The sequence below is a fragment of the Folsomia candida genome, unplaced genomic scaffold (assembly GCF_002217175.1).
Source record: "Folsomia candida strain VU population unplaced genomic scaffold, ASM221717v1 Fcan01_Sc002, whole genome shotgun sequence".
Classification (NCBI taxonomy): Eukaryota; Metazoa; Arthropoda; class Collembola; order Entomobryomorpha; family Isotomidae; genus Folsomia; species Folsomia candida.
In genome coordinates, this window is record NW_019091194.1 from 6,413,909 (window position 1) to 6,430,422 (window position 16,514).

At 36.9% G+C, this 16,514-nt stretch overlaps 5 protein-coding genes across 10 annotated transcripts in view; 1 reads left to right on the forward strand and 4 right to left on the reverse strand.

Moving 5' to 3' along the window:
* The window catches only part of LOC110843294, a 43,931-nt gene extending 37,851 nt beyond the window's left edge, over nt 1-6,080 (reverse strand). The window contains exon 1 of the mRNA XM_035848104.1: nt 5,046-6,080. Within this exon, the coding sequence (XP_035703997.1) occupies nt 5,046-5,137 (92 nt within the window). The 5' untranslated portion in view covers nt 5,138-6,080. The remainder of the gene's footprint in view (nt 1-5,045) is intronic.
* An 807-nt stretch (nt 6,081-6,887) lies between these two features.
* LOC110842897 (ERO1-like protein alpha) lies at nt 6,888-10,181 on the reverse strand. Its single transcript, XM_022088759.2, has 12 exons — nt 9,671-10,181; nt 9,466-9,585; nt 9,304-9,387; nt 9,182-9,235; nt 9,057-9,106; nt 8,874-8,973; nt 8,687-8,787; nt 8,584-8,624; nt 8,401-8,493; nt 7,850-8,265; nt 7,666-7,781; nt 6,888-7,566 (listed from the first exon to the last, which is right to left on the reverse strand). Exons 1-12 carry the CDS (start codon nt 9,827-9,829, stop codon nt 7,467-7,469), a joined length of 1,434 nt encoding a protein of 477 aa, XP_021944451.1. The 5' UTR covers nt 9,830-10,181; the 3' UTR covers nt 6,888-7,466.
* Nucleotides 10,182-10,406: 225 nt separating this feature from the next.
* On the reverse strand, nt 10,407-12,392 carry LOC110844616 (p53 and DNA damage-regulated protein 1). Of its 3 annotated transcripts, none has more exons than XM_035848176.1 (3): nt 12,269-12,392; nt 10,802-11,246; nt 10,407-10,705 (listed from the first exon to the last, which is right to left on the reverse strand). In XM_035848176.1, exons 2-3 carry the CDS (start codon nt 11,034-11,036, stop codon nt 10,533-10,535), a joined length of 408 nt encoding a protein of 135 aa, XP_035704069.1. In that variant the 5' UTR covers nt 11,037-11,246; nt 12,269-12,392; the 3' UTR covers nt 10,407-10,532. The 3 variants fall into 3 exon arrangements, with proteins under 3 accessions (XP_035704069.1, XP_021946553.1, XP_035704068.1); XM_022090861.2 differs by lacking the exon at nt 12,269-12,392 and having other exon boundaries at nt 10,802-11,050; nt 11,129-11,266; XM_035848175.1 differs by lacking the exons at nt 10,407-10,705; nt 12,269-12,392 and having other exon boundaries at nt 11,038-11,050; nt 11,129-12,262.
* On the forward strand, nt 12,387-15,503 carry LOC118434482. 3 transcript variants are annotated; one of them, XR_004834067.1, is made up of 6 exons: nt 12,387-12,690; nt 12,763-12,972; nt 13,054-13,231; nt 14,744-14,899; nt 14,989-15,218; nt 15,287-15,503. XR_004834067.1 is itself a non-coding variant. In XM_035848178.1 (6 exons), the coding sequence occupies exons 3-6, from the start codon at nt 13,211-13,213 to the stop codon at nt 15,413-15,415; spliced, it is 549 nt and encodes a 182-aa protein (XP_035704071.1). In that variant the 5' UTR covers nt 12,387-12,690; nt 12,763-12,972; nt 13,054-13,210; the 3' UTR covers nt 15,416-15,503. The 3 variants fall into 3 exon arrangements, 2 of the variants coding, with proteins under 2 accessions (XP_035704071.1, XP_035704070.1); XM_035848178.1 differs by having other exon boundaries at nt 14,976-15,218; XM_035848177.1 differs by lacking the exons at nt 12,387-12,690; nt 12,763-12,972; nt 13,054-13,231 and adding an exon at nt 13,308-13,523 and having other exon boundaries at nt 14,976-15,218.
* LOC110843797 (cyclin-dependent kinases regulatory subunit) lies at nt 15,472-16,503 on the reverse strand. 2 transcript variants are annotated; one of them, XR_002547402.2, is made up of 4 exons: nt 16,307-16,503; nt 16,080-16,207; nt 15,751-15,984; nt 15,472-15,675 (listed from the first exon to the last, which is right to left on the reverse strand). XR_002547402.2 is itself a non-coding variant. In XM_022089836.2 (3 exons), exons 1-3 carry the CDS (start codon nt 16,363-16,365, stop codon nt 15,878-15,880), a joined length of 294 nt encoding a protein of 97 aa, XP_021945528.1. In that variant the 5' UTR covers nt 16,366-16,503; the 3' UTR covers nt 15,472-15,877. The 2 variants fall into 2 exon arrangements, 1 of the variants encoding a protein (XP_021945528.1); XM_022089836.2 differs by having other exon boundaries at nt 15,472-15,984.
* Nucleotides 16,504-16,514: the final 11 nt, after the last annotated feature.

The window sequence follows — 16,514 nt, forward strand, 5'->3', positions numbered from 1 at the left end:
CGAAGAAAAACTGCATTGTTACATATTTGTTGTTGATTGTCCTTTCTTCCAAGTTTGCATCTTAACAAGTGCCACGTTCCTTGCTGCAAGCTAAACAAGATGCATATTTATCTATACAGTAAGCAGCATCTTCTCTTCATCCTCTGATTGTTAAAATTGTGATTGTGGGCAATTTGCTCCAAATTTCGGACAGAAATACAAAACAACAAAGGAATTCCTTTCCTTATAATTCCTTTCATTCTTGTGGAGTCGGTAACTACGTAAGTGTGTACTATTTTGGGATGTGGAAAGAAAATATTTGGCCCGTGGCAAGAAACCATTTAATTTTTAATTTCTCAAGGGTGCAACAAAACCGTATTGTTCCGGCTTGAATAAGAATTTGAGACATAATAAAAATGCATCTGGACTGTGACAAATTGATGAAAGCAATATTTCATTAGTTTGCCTGATACTATTTTACGTTGGTTGTGAAGATTTTTTTCTTGTCCTTGAGTTATTTATTTGATAGTGTCTTGAAAGTTAAAATTCGTAAACACTAATAAAATCGAAACATATTACTAAACTACTTACAAGATCACAAATATTGCTAAAAATCGACACTAAAATTAAACAAGGGCCAATTTCATAGTTAGAAATTTAACCACATGATTGATACTTTTTTCTCAATAAATTGCCACTGCTCATACATACATAATTCAGCGATCGAATCAACTCAATCCACTCTTTACATAAGACACGCACATGTAACATTAACTGCATCCAATGTGCATAAACCTTGCTGAAAAAAGCCTGAGCATGGCACACGGTAAAGAAGGTAAGCTACACGATAACTACGGCGGCATTAGTGTGCAGTGTCCTTATAAGGTCCAATTTATTACAATTTACTTTATGGCCCAATTCAATTACTAGCCACACCACACAGACGGGAACCTGTAAACTAATAAAATTTAATAATGGCTCCGGGCAAGAGTTGAATTATTCCTTGAATTTGTATGTACATACATGATGTTCGATACGGAGAATTTAATCTTAATCGTAATAATGTAATGGAGAGCAGCTACTACTACGTGCTTTGCTACATACGTATTATTGTTGTGATACAAAATGTTCTGCCCACGCACGTACCACGCCGCTTCTTGATAACTATCACTGCCATAATCGGTCTATGCCATTAAGTTACACGCAAAAATGATCAGGAGCATTTTTTCTACATATCACTGGGCACACGACAACAATAGCTGGACAAGTTGATCACTTGATTTTTTGCATGGTAAAATAATACGTGAATCGGTAAATGCTTTGTTGAAATAATAATACCTTATTTAATTGATTCGTATACTGTATAGTTGAATTAAGTTTTTACAGAAATGTTTAAAGAGTGATGTGATTTGTGTCAAGGTAGAATAATTTATGTGAACCTGTCAAGCAATGTTTAACTTGTACACCATCCCCTGTAGAATATATGCAAGTAAGCAATAACACACTATTCACGTAATCCCAAGTCAGCGGCGGTGACGACAAAACCAAACCAATACCGGATTATCATCCAAAGAAGAAGTGGCTTCATCTTGCTTAATTAGTGAATGAGTAATGTGATACACCGCCAACTGCGATGTTTAATTACCATTTTTGCTTCACGAGAAAGAGAACGATAAATAATTGGGTATTTTTTAACTTGGAGGCACAGGGCAGGTTAGCTGTATGCATGTATCTGTACATATATATGTATGTATGTACATGCATACACACTTCCATGTACTACACAAATGTAATATGGCCACAGAAACCATATCAGTTCATGACACTCGACCCAATAATAACCCCATCAATTTTATGCAACCAAACAATAGATGCATTTTCTAATACGTAGCTTGGTCAATTTGTGACTAGCCTACACGCATACGTATCGTATGCAAATACACATTTAGTGAACTGCACTGCTGAAGAAATAATGAATAATCTCATGCCAATATTCAGATCGAGTTATCAGATTGACTTGTGCCAAGGAAAGGAGAAAAAGTGCAAGCAAAGGAATTAGGGAGGGCAAACCAGGCCCACTTATCATCCTGAAATCCAATACCTGACCTGCCGTTGATGCAATATGTATTGACGAGTAGAATATCGCGCATGTGTCCAAATTGTTGTGCATTCTTATCCTCAAACCGGACTGGACCTGGACCCGGATGCTTGTAAATGCCTTTACTCTCTCAAACCTTAGCCAATAAGAAGTCCCAGCTTGCAACCCATCATTAATATTATCTGCATTAAATGAATGCGGCTTAATCGATCCACTCAAACCAATCAACTTTTTTTTTATTGGGTTGCTCATCACCAGAGATATTATTAAGAGTACTTTTTTACATGTAAAAGCCTAACTTCATTATTAGAATTAATGTACATTTGCATATTTATACCTGTATTATGCTTACTCACAACACTCAATACGCATATATGTACATACTTTTGTACATACATACATATACTACCTAGATTGTATCTGTCTATTGGGGCATATGTTGCTAAAACGGTTGGTTGGTTGTGCAATAATAATGGAATAAGTTTGAAGGCAGTTACACACTCTGATTTCTCAAGTGTCCTCAAATACAAACTGCCTCCAAAACAACAAGCAAAAAGAAGCCTTTCTCCAATGGAGATGTGAACAAATTGTTGAAAAGATTTGCAAAAACTTTATAGGTGACATCTGCTTCCAAAATTCATCAAAATCTAAATCTACCTTAGTAAGTATGTAACGCAGATAAGACAGATTATCTAATTATTCGCATCAAAGTAGTCGTCAGCTGCTCATTGAAGTTCATTCCTATATGCGGCGTTTTATTTTTATGCATTGTACTTCGTTGTGCAATTTATTTTACACTTATTCGGTATGCATTTTCAGTTATCTTCTGATCCTCAGTCAGAGGAAGGTGATGGTTCTGATTGTGGGAATTTTAGTCCCGATTTCTGATCACTGCGGGTGATACTGTCACTCATTTAACAAAGCAGTGCACAAGAACGGTGAATCGATTGACACATTTTTTATATTTTTAAATCTGAATTTAAAGATGCTGACTGACGTGACATTCAAAAAGGGGTTGATTTAAATTCTTGTCACAAATTAAATTAACGTTACATTTAAAAGAAGTCTCACTTTGAAGACAGATTGGTATTGAAAATGTTGGACTTTATGAAAGTTGAGACCCGTTGTTTTTGGCTTCTTCCAGACTATCTAACACCGAATAAAAAGCCATTTAAATTCAAATAACCATTATTCCGTGTCATTGCCTTGATTGGATTGTTGGTTGGTTGGTTGGTTGGTTGTCGAATTGTGGGTTGAGACACATCTATGCACCTGTCAACCACCTGTCAATACAATTGGCTATGTGCCTACGTCAAACCTCCCCTGCGTCTCAAAATCTACTCCTTCCTACTTTACAAACAAAAGTCATATCACTACATTACACCATTCATGCAAATGTAAAACAATCACACCTATTATTGCCAACTAGTATGCGACTATGGTACATACATCATAGATTCGCTCACTGCTAGTGCGAATAATTAATTGATCCTCCCCTTTTCATCCTCCCAAAAAACATGTGAAAGACTACTATAAATAAAATATAATTCAGTCATGCTTACGTATGCTTTGTCGAATTTTGAAATTTATTTAATAGCCGTTAGTGAGTTTTTTTTAAATTCCATATCCCACGACGTAACAAATTGAACGTAATAACGAATAAATATGTACAATCTAGCGGAACTTATCTATCATCTGCTATCCAAACCAAAACCTCAGAAAACTAATAAGTGGTCAATCAAGACGAGCATGATTTTACTTTTATGCATAATCAACTCATCACCTCACTCACCTCATCCTCACCTTTGCGCCAATAATCAAACAAATCAATAATGATGGATCAATAATCACTCAGTGGAAAAATTCTTAAGTCTTCTTCCCCACCAGTTAACAGTCAGTCAGTGCATGTGTCTAATAATTTGTTGGGTTTGATAGTATTTACAACACGTATGTACATACGTGATAATTTTATTTGATGTGAATTGATTCCATACTTTTACTGACAGTTCCTCCCATAAAGCACGATGACTACTCAACCCATCACTCATTCATGTAAAGAAGATGAGCAGAATTCTAATAAATTGGGGAGCAATAATAATAATCAGACACACACAAACAACTGGTTGATAAGCATAAGTGGTGGAGATTTACAAATACATAATTAATAAAATGGAGGCTGGCTGGTTACTTTTTTCCTTAACTTGCTTCAGTTATCTTGAGTAGAATGCTAATTTTATTGGTAATTTTATGACTTATTTCCTGCACAATTTATAGAGTTTTTTTTACATACATGCACAAGTGAGACGGCAAGGCAGGCGACGTTATGTAGGTACGAATGACAAGAAAAGATCGTGACAAGTTGAAATTTATTTATTTTATTGTTTTAAAAACTAAATATATGATGATTTCTTAAAAAAACAAGCTTGTAACCAACTTGTAGAATTGAATAAGCTTTTTTAAACCACAGATTTTCATTTTCCAAGTGTTCATTATACGTATGCATGCATGCACGATCGTTAAAATATTATCATTTCTTAGTTGGTATAAGAAACTAGAATGCCAAATCTGATAAATTGGAAGCCTTTGTCTGACGCGCATAGTTTTTGTGTAAAATGAAGAATCTAATTTGCTTAAGAATTCCAAAAAAGTGAGAACCTCGTTTCATTCAAAGTACGAAGCACAACATAACTTTGGTGAAAATTAATCTTCACCGGAAAGTAGTATTGACTTCCATCCAGCGCAATAAGTTATTTAAGAAATGATGCGAGATTGGTTATGACAGAGGACCATTAGTGTTTTCACACCAAACAAAGGATTTCTTACATTAAATGTAAATAACGTCTTTTGTACATGTAGCAAGTTATGGAATACACTGAACTGATAATGAATAAGTATTCCCAGTTTTGAGAAAAATGCATCTTTAGACTAAGGATAAGTATTGGATGCATCGTTTTTTCTTAATTTGTACCTGCACATTTGGATAACGTCCTGCATTCCAGCTCCTTCCTCGTCTTGATCCTCTGGAAGGTGATGATAATGCTGATGATTGTGATGATGCATAAAGTCAAAATTTCTAGTGATTCAAGTCTATAAAAATTCCGAGAAACTCGTATTTAATTTAGTATTCACAAGCACTTTATCTAATAAATACGTACATATGTATGTATATGTACATACATGTAGATCACTGAGGATGAGAGTCACAGGAATAAATCATAAATTGAGCAAATCTAACCAGAACTAAACTATTGAGTTGTGTCATTCAATCGTGGTATGCTCAAGTAATCAAAATTCAAGGGACGAAACAATCAATGCAATAACTCATCAATATATTTTTTTATGAGACGTGTGTGTGTTAAACACTAAACATCTCATTCCCTCAGCCAGATGAAATGCCAACCGTCAACTTTTAACAGGTGTCCAATCCATCCATCAATCAATCAATCAAGGAAAAGACAACTCTGTGGCATCTCTACTATTTCACACTGTGACACATTTTTGGGTACTTTCCCCACAAAAATCAAATCCACTTTTTTTAGTTCTCTCGTAAAATCATAATTAAATGCACATTTCTGTGCTAATTACTTTTTTATAGTAAAATACTTAGCCTTTAATTACACGTTAGGTTTCTGTAAAATGAGTGAATGTCACATTTATTGGGTAATTAATTAATAGGTTTATTCTTATTGGTCGTGTCTTGTTTGCACTGCGGGATACTGAGTTCCGAGTTTTTATGAAATTTTATATGTATTTTTTTTGTAAAGTTGTATTCAATGTCAATTAAGCTTTTTTATGTAATTCATCCCTTCAAAAAAGGGGATGAGACTATTCAAGGGGGATCGATCCTTTCCACAAAAACCGTAATGCACGCCGGCAACAACGCTCTACTAGCCAATTTTGATAACAATTTATCCGGTCAAGCGTCCGGTGCTGTAAAAATCTGGGTGAAACCCGGTTAAAGGTATGAAAACTAATCGGTGTAAAAGATCCCCTTCCTTGTTCTGCAAAGTCTGGAGCGTGACTGAGTTGGCTGACGAGATTTTAGAGTTTGGATGCATCTCGTCGTCGTTGTCGTCGTCGTCATGATCATCTCATCCCACCCAAACATTAAGGAAGATGCAGCAGTAAGGAGCATCAGGGGAAGCCACGACGAGAAGATCAACAGGTAGTTCACTCACTCCAAGTCAGTGGAGAGAAGAAATCTGTGCGTAACTTGATCGGAAAGGGTTGGACCTTCTCAGATGGCCGCCCATCATTTTTTAGTAGAGATGCTTCAGAGTGGGAGGGGAGGATTGGGCGTGGAGGCAGCCAACGTCAGATTGGGCGAGATCTTTCTGTAGGAGGAGAGGACATGCCAATCCGCAACGGCGACGTTTTTTATCCTGCTGCACATTCGCCTTTTGTGCTCTTAAAGTGCAGCAGGAACGATAAGTTTGCAGATTCTTGTACACATTGTTTAGTGAGATCAATTGATGTATTGTTGGTGGAATTCATGTTGGAGGAAAAGATAAAGAGGAGAAAGAAAAGACGAGAAAGTAATTTTCGACAATTTATTGTCTAAATCGTAGACAAATTGTAGCTAGTTTTATGCTAGAGGACGCTAAACAATGGAGAAAGTTAGTTAAAGTTTCATTTTGCCTCACAGATTAGAGTGAGCAGTCGACATAAATCTATCATTACTATGTATGTACATATGTACATCGTAATGTTGAGGCAAATTGATACTACTCACCTAACGCTGCATTGTTTTGAGGCAGATTGAGACTAGTTTGGATTATGCCAAGTGTGATAAAAAAAACAGAAATAATAATTGATTTAACAGTCTGTTAAAGTTTTAATTTCATCAATTGCATAATATTTATATTCTACATTAAGAATATTTTGTGAACTCGTTCAAAGTAATGTAGTTGCGAGAGTAGAATTGTATATCTAAGGTTAACGGAGTAGATACATAATAAAATAACATCACAGGGAATTGAATTGCAAAACTATGCATTGCATTCGATTACAAGGTAAAACAATGTTCAAGTGTTTAGCTTATGCCACAATAAATAATATATCTAAGATATAATAGGGGACCGCGAACGTTAATACACTATTAAAGGTCTCACTCGGTTACAATTTCATGAAAATAAATACAACAAGGTTTCTTGACTTTGGTATGGTAGTAATAAATGAGATTTTAGGTAACATACGAACCTTCATTTCATTTAAATACTTTGACTGCTAAGGTGAAGAGCACGATACAATATAATTTAAATCTATGCAGGTACAAAAATATTGCTGAACAATATTATAAAAACCTAATTACGAATAAAGTGAAAACGATTGCAGTTGTTACATTATCCAGCGTTAAATAATTCGAAGTTGAGCTAGTTTTTAGCAAATATCATCCACTTCCTACAGGCATCCAGCCAGTGTTTGTGTTTGAATTCTCCAGATCCATCAGTCTTCTAAAATTTTCTAGCTCGAAAATACTATTTGATAGTCTGTCAATAAAATTAAGCAAGTATTAAATTATATACTATACTGAGTATGTATAGAGTAATCATATATTATACTAAGTTTCAATAAGCAAATTAACATACCTTCCAAAGCCATTAAGTAATGCTACGATTTCAGGTCTTGACAAGAACTCAGGACCACGCCTAAATGCGGATGGATCCGAAAACAAGATTTTTAGTGCGGTACCCAATCCTTTAACCTGAGAAGTAAACAATTAAATTAGAGATTTAAACAATTCTCTTTCAATTTGTTATGCATACTACATACTTGAATAGTTCCCCACAATCTACACTTTTGGCAACCCACGCAATCCATTATTTTCGTAATATTGGTAAATCTTGCATGGAAATCAGCTTTCAATTTTGGTCCATCCTTATTGTTGAATAGTGCACTCTCATTAAAATGCGAGGGAAACCCATCAATTGTTCTTAGTAAGTCAGCAACAGCCAATTTCATATCTGCATCCTCTTCCTCATTTCCCGTGTAAAAGTTAAAGTTTCGGAGGAAGGGAGCTGCTCTGATGACTGCTTTCAATTCGAGAAGATAGAGAAAATAGAGATTTTTTAGCCATGAGAAACCCTTTTTGTGGGCTTCAGGCTTATCAAATTTGTTTCTAAATTCAGTCACATTATGGCCCCATTTCCCGTCTGAAGTTGTGGACAGAAAGGAGTTTGCTTGAGACCCTGAGAATAAATAATAACATGGTACTGTATTAGCATAGAGAATATGATGAATATTGATTAATTTAAGTGTCACACCAACAACATATTACATATTTATACGCTGTAGGAAATTGTATACATATCATGAACACTTACGATCCAACAAGTATTTGGCACTAAGGTGTATATTTATGCTAGCGTGCAGGCCAGATATCGCTCGATAAAATGCTCGCTTCTCAATACAAGTTTCTGCAAAATAATAGACAAAATATACTTTCAAGACAATCTACTCCGTAGTTTTGTTTTGACAACTATTTTATAGCCTTGATATTTACTTACCATTGGATTTATTAAATGGTTCCATAACACTTGTGGCAAACCTACACCAAACATTTTATAAAACTTTCTGTTATAAGAAAACTAATCGATATCTTCAACTCACGATTGCTTGAAACAATTCTCGTTATAAATTGAACCCCAAATTCGATGAGCAGATGGCCCAACGTACCCAGTAAAACGTTCTGGATTAAGAAGTAGGTCAACCTGAATAAAATAAAATTGAAGAGAATGATTAAAATGAACAAGTGAATTTTTGTGAGCGAAAGCGAAATGATATGGACTAGACTTACATATTGTGCATCAGGGTCAATATCATCTTTCACGGTACAGAAATCCACTAAATTCTCATCGTGAGATTTCCAACGCTCGAAATCTGCTTGAGATTCCTCGCTTTAAAGGTTTAAGCGAAAAACAAATTACAATTAAAATCAACCATCATAGACGCATTTAAATTTGTGATATGACAAACAAACCTGATTGTCTCGTTAATTGAGCCTAAATCTTCAGAACATTTTCTCTCAGTCTGTAATTCGCAAATAAAATCAATGAACCATTCAAGTCGTAATAAATAAAGCGTATCCGAATTACAACTGCTTACTTTGGTCGTTGATATTTTTCGGTTCTGCCCTTTCAGACCAATCGGGATTTCATCCTAAACATACGCTTATGGTTATTATTATGAATATAAAATTATGTTGCATATATTGTACTGTGAAATACCTCTGTACATGCTTTGACCTGACAAGATTCCAAACCGCATGCACCATCATCTGTCCAAAAAGGACATGGCTTCTTCAAATTTACCTAAATAATATATATATATATATCTTGCAATTCTACAAATTGGGATTGCTCTAAACGTTAACACAACTGAAGTCTAACCTGAAAGTAGCGAAAGTAGTCTTTGCTTAGCAGGGATTGAAGCCTGGGGTAAATCTTCAAATTGTTGAACTTGTCAACTGTTCCAATTTGGCAGGCACAGTCATCAATCGCCCCCTCCAACTGATGGTAAATATAAACAGGAGAAAAATGTCATAATCTATTTATAACTCGAACTGTTCTAAGTACTTTTAAGTAAATCAATTACCTGGCAAAAACAAGTATCTTCCGCCTTCCTGTCAGCTTCAGCTTTCAAATCTTGAAAAAAGTTTGGCGACTTTGAATCCCAAGCGCAACAAGAGTTTCGTGGCGACCACCCCACCACCACAAAGACCACCCCAATTATAAACCGCTTAAGCAGGAACATGATTACACTTGATATCTGATGATAAAATCCTCTGATAGCGTGGTCAATTGTTTAGTTTTAGTATTAAACTATGAAATAAATGTATCAGTAGATAGAACATTCTTTTTTAGAGCCTTTGACTACCCCTAAATTGCATTCTATACGACAAACCAAAACGATGCTCTGTTGCTGTACATTGACCTTGAACAAGTGAATAATAGTGTTGGTAGTAGAAATAATTGTTTAAATATTGTATTTTGAAATGTGGGCCAACAGAGAGGAAAGACGACAGAGATAGAGATGACAGCTTAGAATACCTCATGAAGAAATACGACTGATGTACATAAACAGACCACGTAAACTAAACTGAAAAGGTGAATCCCGCAGCGAACCACTCAATGATGAGTGGACGATGACGAGCGTCAAACCACGTATGTATTTATGTACGTATGCAGAAGGAAACGAGCTAGAAGCTACCTAAAATACGTGGACAAGATCAATAGTTGTTGGTGTCATAATGAATTGAACCCATAAATAATTAAAGCATGAATACTACCGGAACCAGATGGCAAACCATAGACGTGTGTATAATATAAACTATGGAATAGCAAACTAGCACAAACAATGGTTTGGCTGATTTATTTATTGTACAAGTACGTATAAATAGTAATGTGCTTATTCAATTAGTTCCTAACTTATATAGATTTGGTTAATACATATTTAGTTAATGATGCTGATAGGCTTGAGGGATGTTGAGACCACGCATCTCGTCAGAATTTAGTGGTTTGAGATTGTAGCCCTTAAGGGCTGGTTTTTCCTCAATGTCACGAACTCTGTCCACCTTCTTCTTCAAATTGTCTCGTATCTCGTTGATGGAAGTGTCCAGTTTTACTTGATCTATGCGAATAATCATATTTGTTTGTATGTACTAGGAATCCTCATTTTGAAAGGTCTGAATTTATTAATTTAATGAAATACGATTAAATTAATTACCCTTATGAATCATGTCTTCAACCGCGACTTTTTCCAACTTGAAGAAATTATTTCCCATCGCTATCCATGTTTTCTTTTCGGACGAATTTTTTAGGTGTCTTAAACTTTCCCGATTTGCATTCCGTTTCCGATCATAGTCGATTATGGTTTGACGATCCGTCAATATTTCTTCTGCAGCTTGTTCTAGGTCAGTGAGATAGGTGACGATACGTTCTGATTGTCGTGGCACGTTCATATTTACCTCTTTAGCTGAGAGATGTGGTTATTTAATTTATAATGCAATTATTTAGTATACAGATAAATTGATTCAATGTTATATCCAATTACAGTGAGCTGAGTTGCCTCCTATACTTAATTTCTTTCCGCGTTTCTTTCGACTTCCTCTTGAATTGTTCCTTTCTCTCTACTGTAGCAACTCGCTCAGCGCGTTTTTGTCCTTCGACGGCTGTGAGATCAAATGGAGCAAAATGAGTTATTCTCGCCAGCTTTTTATCCCTCTCATTCCCAACTCCTTGTCGGTCCCTTTTCAACACGGTTTTTATTGGAAACTTTTTTCCTTGTCCGTCTGGTCCTAATCCGGAAGACTTGTCCCACCCCGTCTTTAACATGAGCTGGAAACCCCGATTAGATTCTGGAATTCCGTAGTGGACTTTTCCTTCTGTATTATGTAATTCACCAGAAGATAAAAGGTGTGCGATAGATTTGAGATGCGTCTTTTGATTGGTAAATGCTTGGTTACATGCTTCACAAAATATGGGGCGTGATTCCAAACAAGCGTCATTATCATCATCTTCGTCTATGTCGATAAGTATAACACTGCCATTTCCATAAACTTGCTTCCACTCGTTCAGAATCGATACAGTTTCACTTCTCTTATTCTTTTTGGCAAGGTCGACAGCAGTTAATCCTTTCTTGTCATTGAGAGAAAGGGATGCTCCATTTCGAAGGAGAAAACGAACACAATCATCCGCTCCGGCACATGCAGCAGACATGAGCAAACTCCAACCATAAATGTCTTGCTCGTTTATATCAAATTTTGTTGATTGGGTGGACTGTTGGGAATTGATGTAAGCTTCAAGATATGAATGTTGATTGGATTCACAAAGTGCCATTAATTGGTTCAAGCTCTTTTTAGGGGGCGCCGGAGGATGGTGTGCGGTAGAAGAGGTTAAAGAACTACTACGAGATGATTTCCTTCTTAAGGCGGGTGACGATGGGACAGTAATTATGGACTTATTATTATCAGAATTTGTAATTTCCCAATTCCCAGAGGATGGCGTACTGATAATGTCCTCATAAAATTTCTTTACTTCGTCCCCACTCAGACTCAATTGTTTAATGTGTGTCGCTGGTGCTGTGTTTCGAGCGACGGATTCCTCGTGCAGATTAGGACCTTGGACAAACCGTTTCATGTTGAAGGGAAACATGTTTGTGCTGCTGGGAGTGAGAGGGGGGCCACAGTAGTACCTCTCAATATCGAAATTGGTCGATTTCCAGTTCCTAGGATACTATTTTTCTTGCCACGTCACGATCCACACAAGTTTGATCGATATCAATTTAGTCTATCAGAGTCCAGCAGTTCCACTACTCCCTGCAAATAGTAAGCAAATCAATTAAATTAACATCGATAGTTATAGTTAGTACAAACTTCAAAAATGGAATCGGGAAATCGTGGGGGAATGCATGAAACGGAAGAAGTGGAAGAGGACGATACGGGAGAATCTGAAGAAACCTCTGGTGAGGAGGACGCCGTAGAAGCCGCCGACGATTGGGAGAGTTTGCCTAAAATGTCACACCAGAGCATGAGATATGCAACGGCGGCTGGTTTTGGGGAAATCTTTAACACAACAACGCAGCCTATCTACTCCAAGATGGATTTGACTAAATTGGTAATCTGAGTAAATTCAGATCAGACGCTATCTAAAATCGACGGTCGAGATAATTATTTTGTGGTAGCGCAGGTGAGCGCGGTCGGTTCCAGAGGTGAAATGCCACCCCTTCCAGAAACTCCGTCAACAACTTCGACATCCGATAAGCATGAACAGTTTGAAAAAATTTACGGCAAGTTGAAAAAAGTAGAAAAGGAAAACCGTGATCGAAACGGTCAACAGGCAACAACCGCAGATCCACTTCAAGATGTTATGCAGTCAAACTTTGTCAAAACCATTGTCGTATTAAACACACTACTTAATCCTTAAATACACTAATTCATTTGATTTTTTTATCCGATTATCTGGTTTACGTTTTAACAGAAAACGTGTCTGTATCGTCTCGTTCTCCTCGGGTCTCATAACGAAGATCAAGAAAAGCTTATCGAGTGGATGAAAGATGTCGTGGAGGATATCAACGTTCACAGCTATTCGGAAACTCTAACGGGCGTATTTCTTAGTTACCCAAACCATTTTGTCCATGTTCTCGAGGTATTTAGAGGTAAAACACTTGAGATAACTTACCCGTTGTACAATATCTTTCTTAATGACGATTCCAGAGTTCTGAAGATACTTTGATGAAGTATATTCGTCTCGTTGCCGATCAGTTTGAGCCTACAGGTTTCGATTGGAAATTGGAAGTTAAAGGCGGTCACGTTTCAGTTCGTCGTCCAATAATATTCACCACAGTTAGAGCTGTCGTTGTGGGAATTTTCCAAATTAAACATGTAGGATTGCATTGGCTTAATTTATCAGTAATTAACCCGGACAGTCTGCAAGACAAAAAATTACAAGTAGCCAATTATATATTTAAGTTAAAACTTTTGACAAATGGTTGAGTTGCAGTTATGTTCTGACGATGGCTGGTGGCATGGTGGTGGTGGCAGGTGGAAGTGGCATGGTGGCATGTTTGTACTATATTGATATGGTTGGTGGCATGGGGTGGCAGTTTGGTGGCATGTTTTCAAAATCTCCAATTTTTTCAAAATTTTTTGGTAAGATAATGTTCGTATTTAAGCGAGGTTAGATTAGAAGGTATGGTTCTAGCCTTCTGGACCACTCTTTTTTTCATCAGAACATTCTAAGACTTTTATTTTTCAGTGAAAAAAAATTTTTTCGTCGAAATTCTACTCTCCGTATTGGGGTATCGTTCGTTTTTAGCGAGCGAAGCGAGCAGGTTAGGTTAGGTTAAATTTGCGTACCGTGTGTCCTAGAAATTTGCATACCGTGTGTCCTAGAAATTTGCATACCGTGTGTCCTAGAAATTTGCGAAAATGCGAAAAACGAGTGGTCCAGAAGGCTAAACATCAACCTCTGCAGCTTATCTAGGCTCGCGCCCCTAACCTAACCTGCTCGCTCCGCTCGCATAAATACGAAGTATACCCCACCAAAAAATTTTGAAAAAATTGGAGATTTTGAATTTTTGAAAACATGCCACCAAACTGCCACCCCATGCCACCAAAGTGCCACCCCATGCCACCAAAGTGCCACCCCATGCCACCAAAGTGCCACCCCATGCCACCAAAGTGCCACCCCATGCCACCAACCATACCAATATAGCACAAACATGCCACCATGCCACTGCCACCATGCCACCAGCCATCGTCAGAACATAACTGCAACTCACCCTGACAAATAACAATGATACGTAGGTCGTTGCAGTTAATAAACAACGCAATAATTTAGTCACCTTACAGAATTAATTTTAACTTGACCTCCCCCGGAACGTTGAAATGCCTGAGAATATTTTTATTCGAGCTCCAAAAAAGACCCAATTTAATTTAAAGGGAAGCAGTGCAATGTTTCGTTAAAAATTGGGTATTACGAAAACAAATAAAATCTTGCAATCTCGCGGCTTTATACATTTCACTTGTCTCTTTGTCTTCGTGAACTACAAAGATACGTGTGAAATCATAGAAATCCAATCCAATTTCATACATCGCTCGTTAACAACTTAATGTTGATTGCATTTCGACACCAATGAATACATTAATGTTTATTTGACTACGTTTAGCGTGGGGTAACGAGCGGGTGGAAGGCTGAGCGTGCGATGGGTCCGTTGACCATGACGCAAGACCAAGTCCCAGCTGGAGACTATCGAGAACGTCTCTTCCACGTGACCCGACAATGCATCATCATGGCGATTGCACTCTACAAGCTGAACCCTTTGGTAACCAAACCAAAAATGCTGTAAAATTTGCCAACTTCATGATCAGCCTTAAGATAATATTATTAAAATGTATTAGCGCCCACCTGCAGGCGTTCAGTCGACAACCACAACTTCCACCAAGAAATCTGGACATCGTTCTCTTCAAGCGTCAATCAAACCTTCTTCAGCCGCACTCAATCCTACCATGCAGATCGGAGCTGCGGCCGGTGCAGAAGCGGAGGCAACAAGAGTCCGATATGAAGAACAGCGGAAAAGAAGGGCAGCATCAATTGCGCAAATTATTCCGAAACCTGCCATGATTGACTACATTATGAGAAAGGTGAAGTGTAAAAACCAAAACGTGCTGAATGAATTAAAAAAATGTATATATTTCTTAACTTCACGCAGAATGAAAAACGTAAAATACAATTGAGGACAGTGAGGGAACATTTGGATTTCTTTTGGAAAATTCCCAAAGTTATTTTCAGCCAACAAACAGATTGGCCGATTGCTAGTAAAATTGCACCATACAACTAATCCAGGAAAAGAGATTATGCAAAGGTTAATTCTGTAATAAATTAAAAATTTACTACTTATAACATGGTCAATGAATAAGTTTATTAAACCAGTCTCTTATTGTATTAATTCCTATTAAATGCTTCTCTCTGCACCATTTTTAGTACCTATCGACTTATTTGAGAAGCTATACAAGACGAATCGTCATCTGAATCATATCTATATTTCGCATTTTTATAGCATACAGAAGAACTTGGCCTAACTTACTTAAATACATAAACCTGTAAACGTAAAAAATGACTTTATATTACCCCATCACATTTTTACTGAAGTCATCTAACGCATGATTTGATTACATAATAGATTTCTGTGGCAGTAGTAGAATGCATTACGATAAGTCCTTGAATGAGTCAGATCATTAAGTTTTCGATAAAGCTGTCTTGATCAGTAATAACGGTCAGTTCCTCATTATTACGACGATACCTAGTTTCCAGCAGCCGTTGCAGTTACCATTGAAGTTGTCGTTGACTGAGCGTCATTATTATTATCACCAGGCTGGAGTCGCCGCCGGAATAATAGAATATGAGGCTCTATGATAACGTCAAATATGTTAATATTGTAGTGCAAAAAACGTTGCTACTTGACTGCTCATTACTGCATATTACAGAAATTATCTTGCACTCACCCGGAATGTGCGACATGTAATGAATCCACCCAGGAGATTGCTGCACACCTAGATTGCGCCATTCCGTTTCTGTTAAGAGATGTGTACGAGGAACGACTTTGGCAAGATCTGGAGGTAATATGACGTGTCTGTAATTGGTAAATACATTATCTTATTTAAAAAACATACAACTTTAAAAATAAAAAATATTTTATTATTATTTTGAGACAGAATATGATTGAGCTCACCGATACTCATACTTGTCATCAAAATACTTATCCGAATACTGGATCTCAGCAGGAGGCATTTTTTTCAAAATGCTTTACACTATCACAATTTTATTTTTTGGGTTGTGCCGAAATTTTCAAGATTGAAGATTTATTTTTGTTTGTTGTTGAGCGAGGGACAGTTGTTGTTCGGCGGATGATTTATTCAAAAAAATTGGGGCACTTTACA

Bases quoted from the DNA above. Each gene is read 5' to 3' on its own strand.
- LOC110842897 (XM_022088759.2), bottom strand. From the start codon at position 9,829: ATGTTCCTGCTTAAGCGGTTTATAATTGGGGTGGTCTTTGTGGTGGTG. The intron at 9,236-9,303 runs GTATTTCACAGT...GCGTATGTTTAG, and splicing joins AGGTCAAAGCATGTACAGAG to GATGAAATCCCGATTGGTCT. The intron at 9,107-9,181 runs GTAAGCAGTTGT...TGCGAATTACAG, and splicing joins GAAAAATATCAACGACCAAA to ACTGAGAGAAAATGTTCTGA.
- LOC110844616 (XM_035848175.1), bottom strand. From the start codon at position 12,228: ATGTTTCCCTTCAACATGAAACGGTTTGTCCAAGGTCCTAATCTGCAC.
- LOC118434482 (XM_035848177.1), top strand. From the start codon at position 13,308: ATGAAGTATATTCGTCTCGTTGCCGATCAGTTTGAGCCTACAGGTTTC. The intron at 13,524-14,743 runs GTAGCCAATTAT...GACTACGTTTAG, and splicing joins TGCAAGACAAAAAATTACAA to CGTGGGGTAACGAGCGGGTG. The intron at 15,219-15,286 runs GTGAAGTGTAAA...AACTTCACGCAG, and splicing joins TTGACTACATTATGAGAAAG to AATGAAAAACGTAAAATACA.
- LOC110843797 (XM_022089836.2), bottom strand. From the start codon at position 16,365: ATGCCTCCTGCTGAGATCCAGTATTCGGATAAGTATTTTGATGACAAG. The intron at 16,208-16,306 runs GTGAGCTCAATC...TACCAATTACAG, and splicing joins GATGACAAGTATGAGTATCG to ACACGTCATATTACCTCCAG. The intron at 15,985-16,079 runs GTGAGTGCAAGA...ACGTTATCATAG, and splicing joins TTACATGTCGCACATTCCGG to AGCCTCATATTCTATTATTC.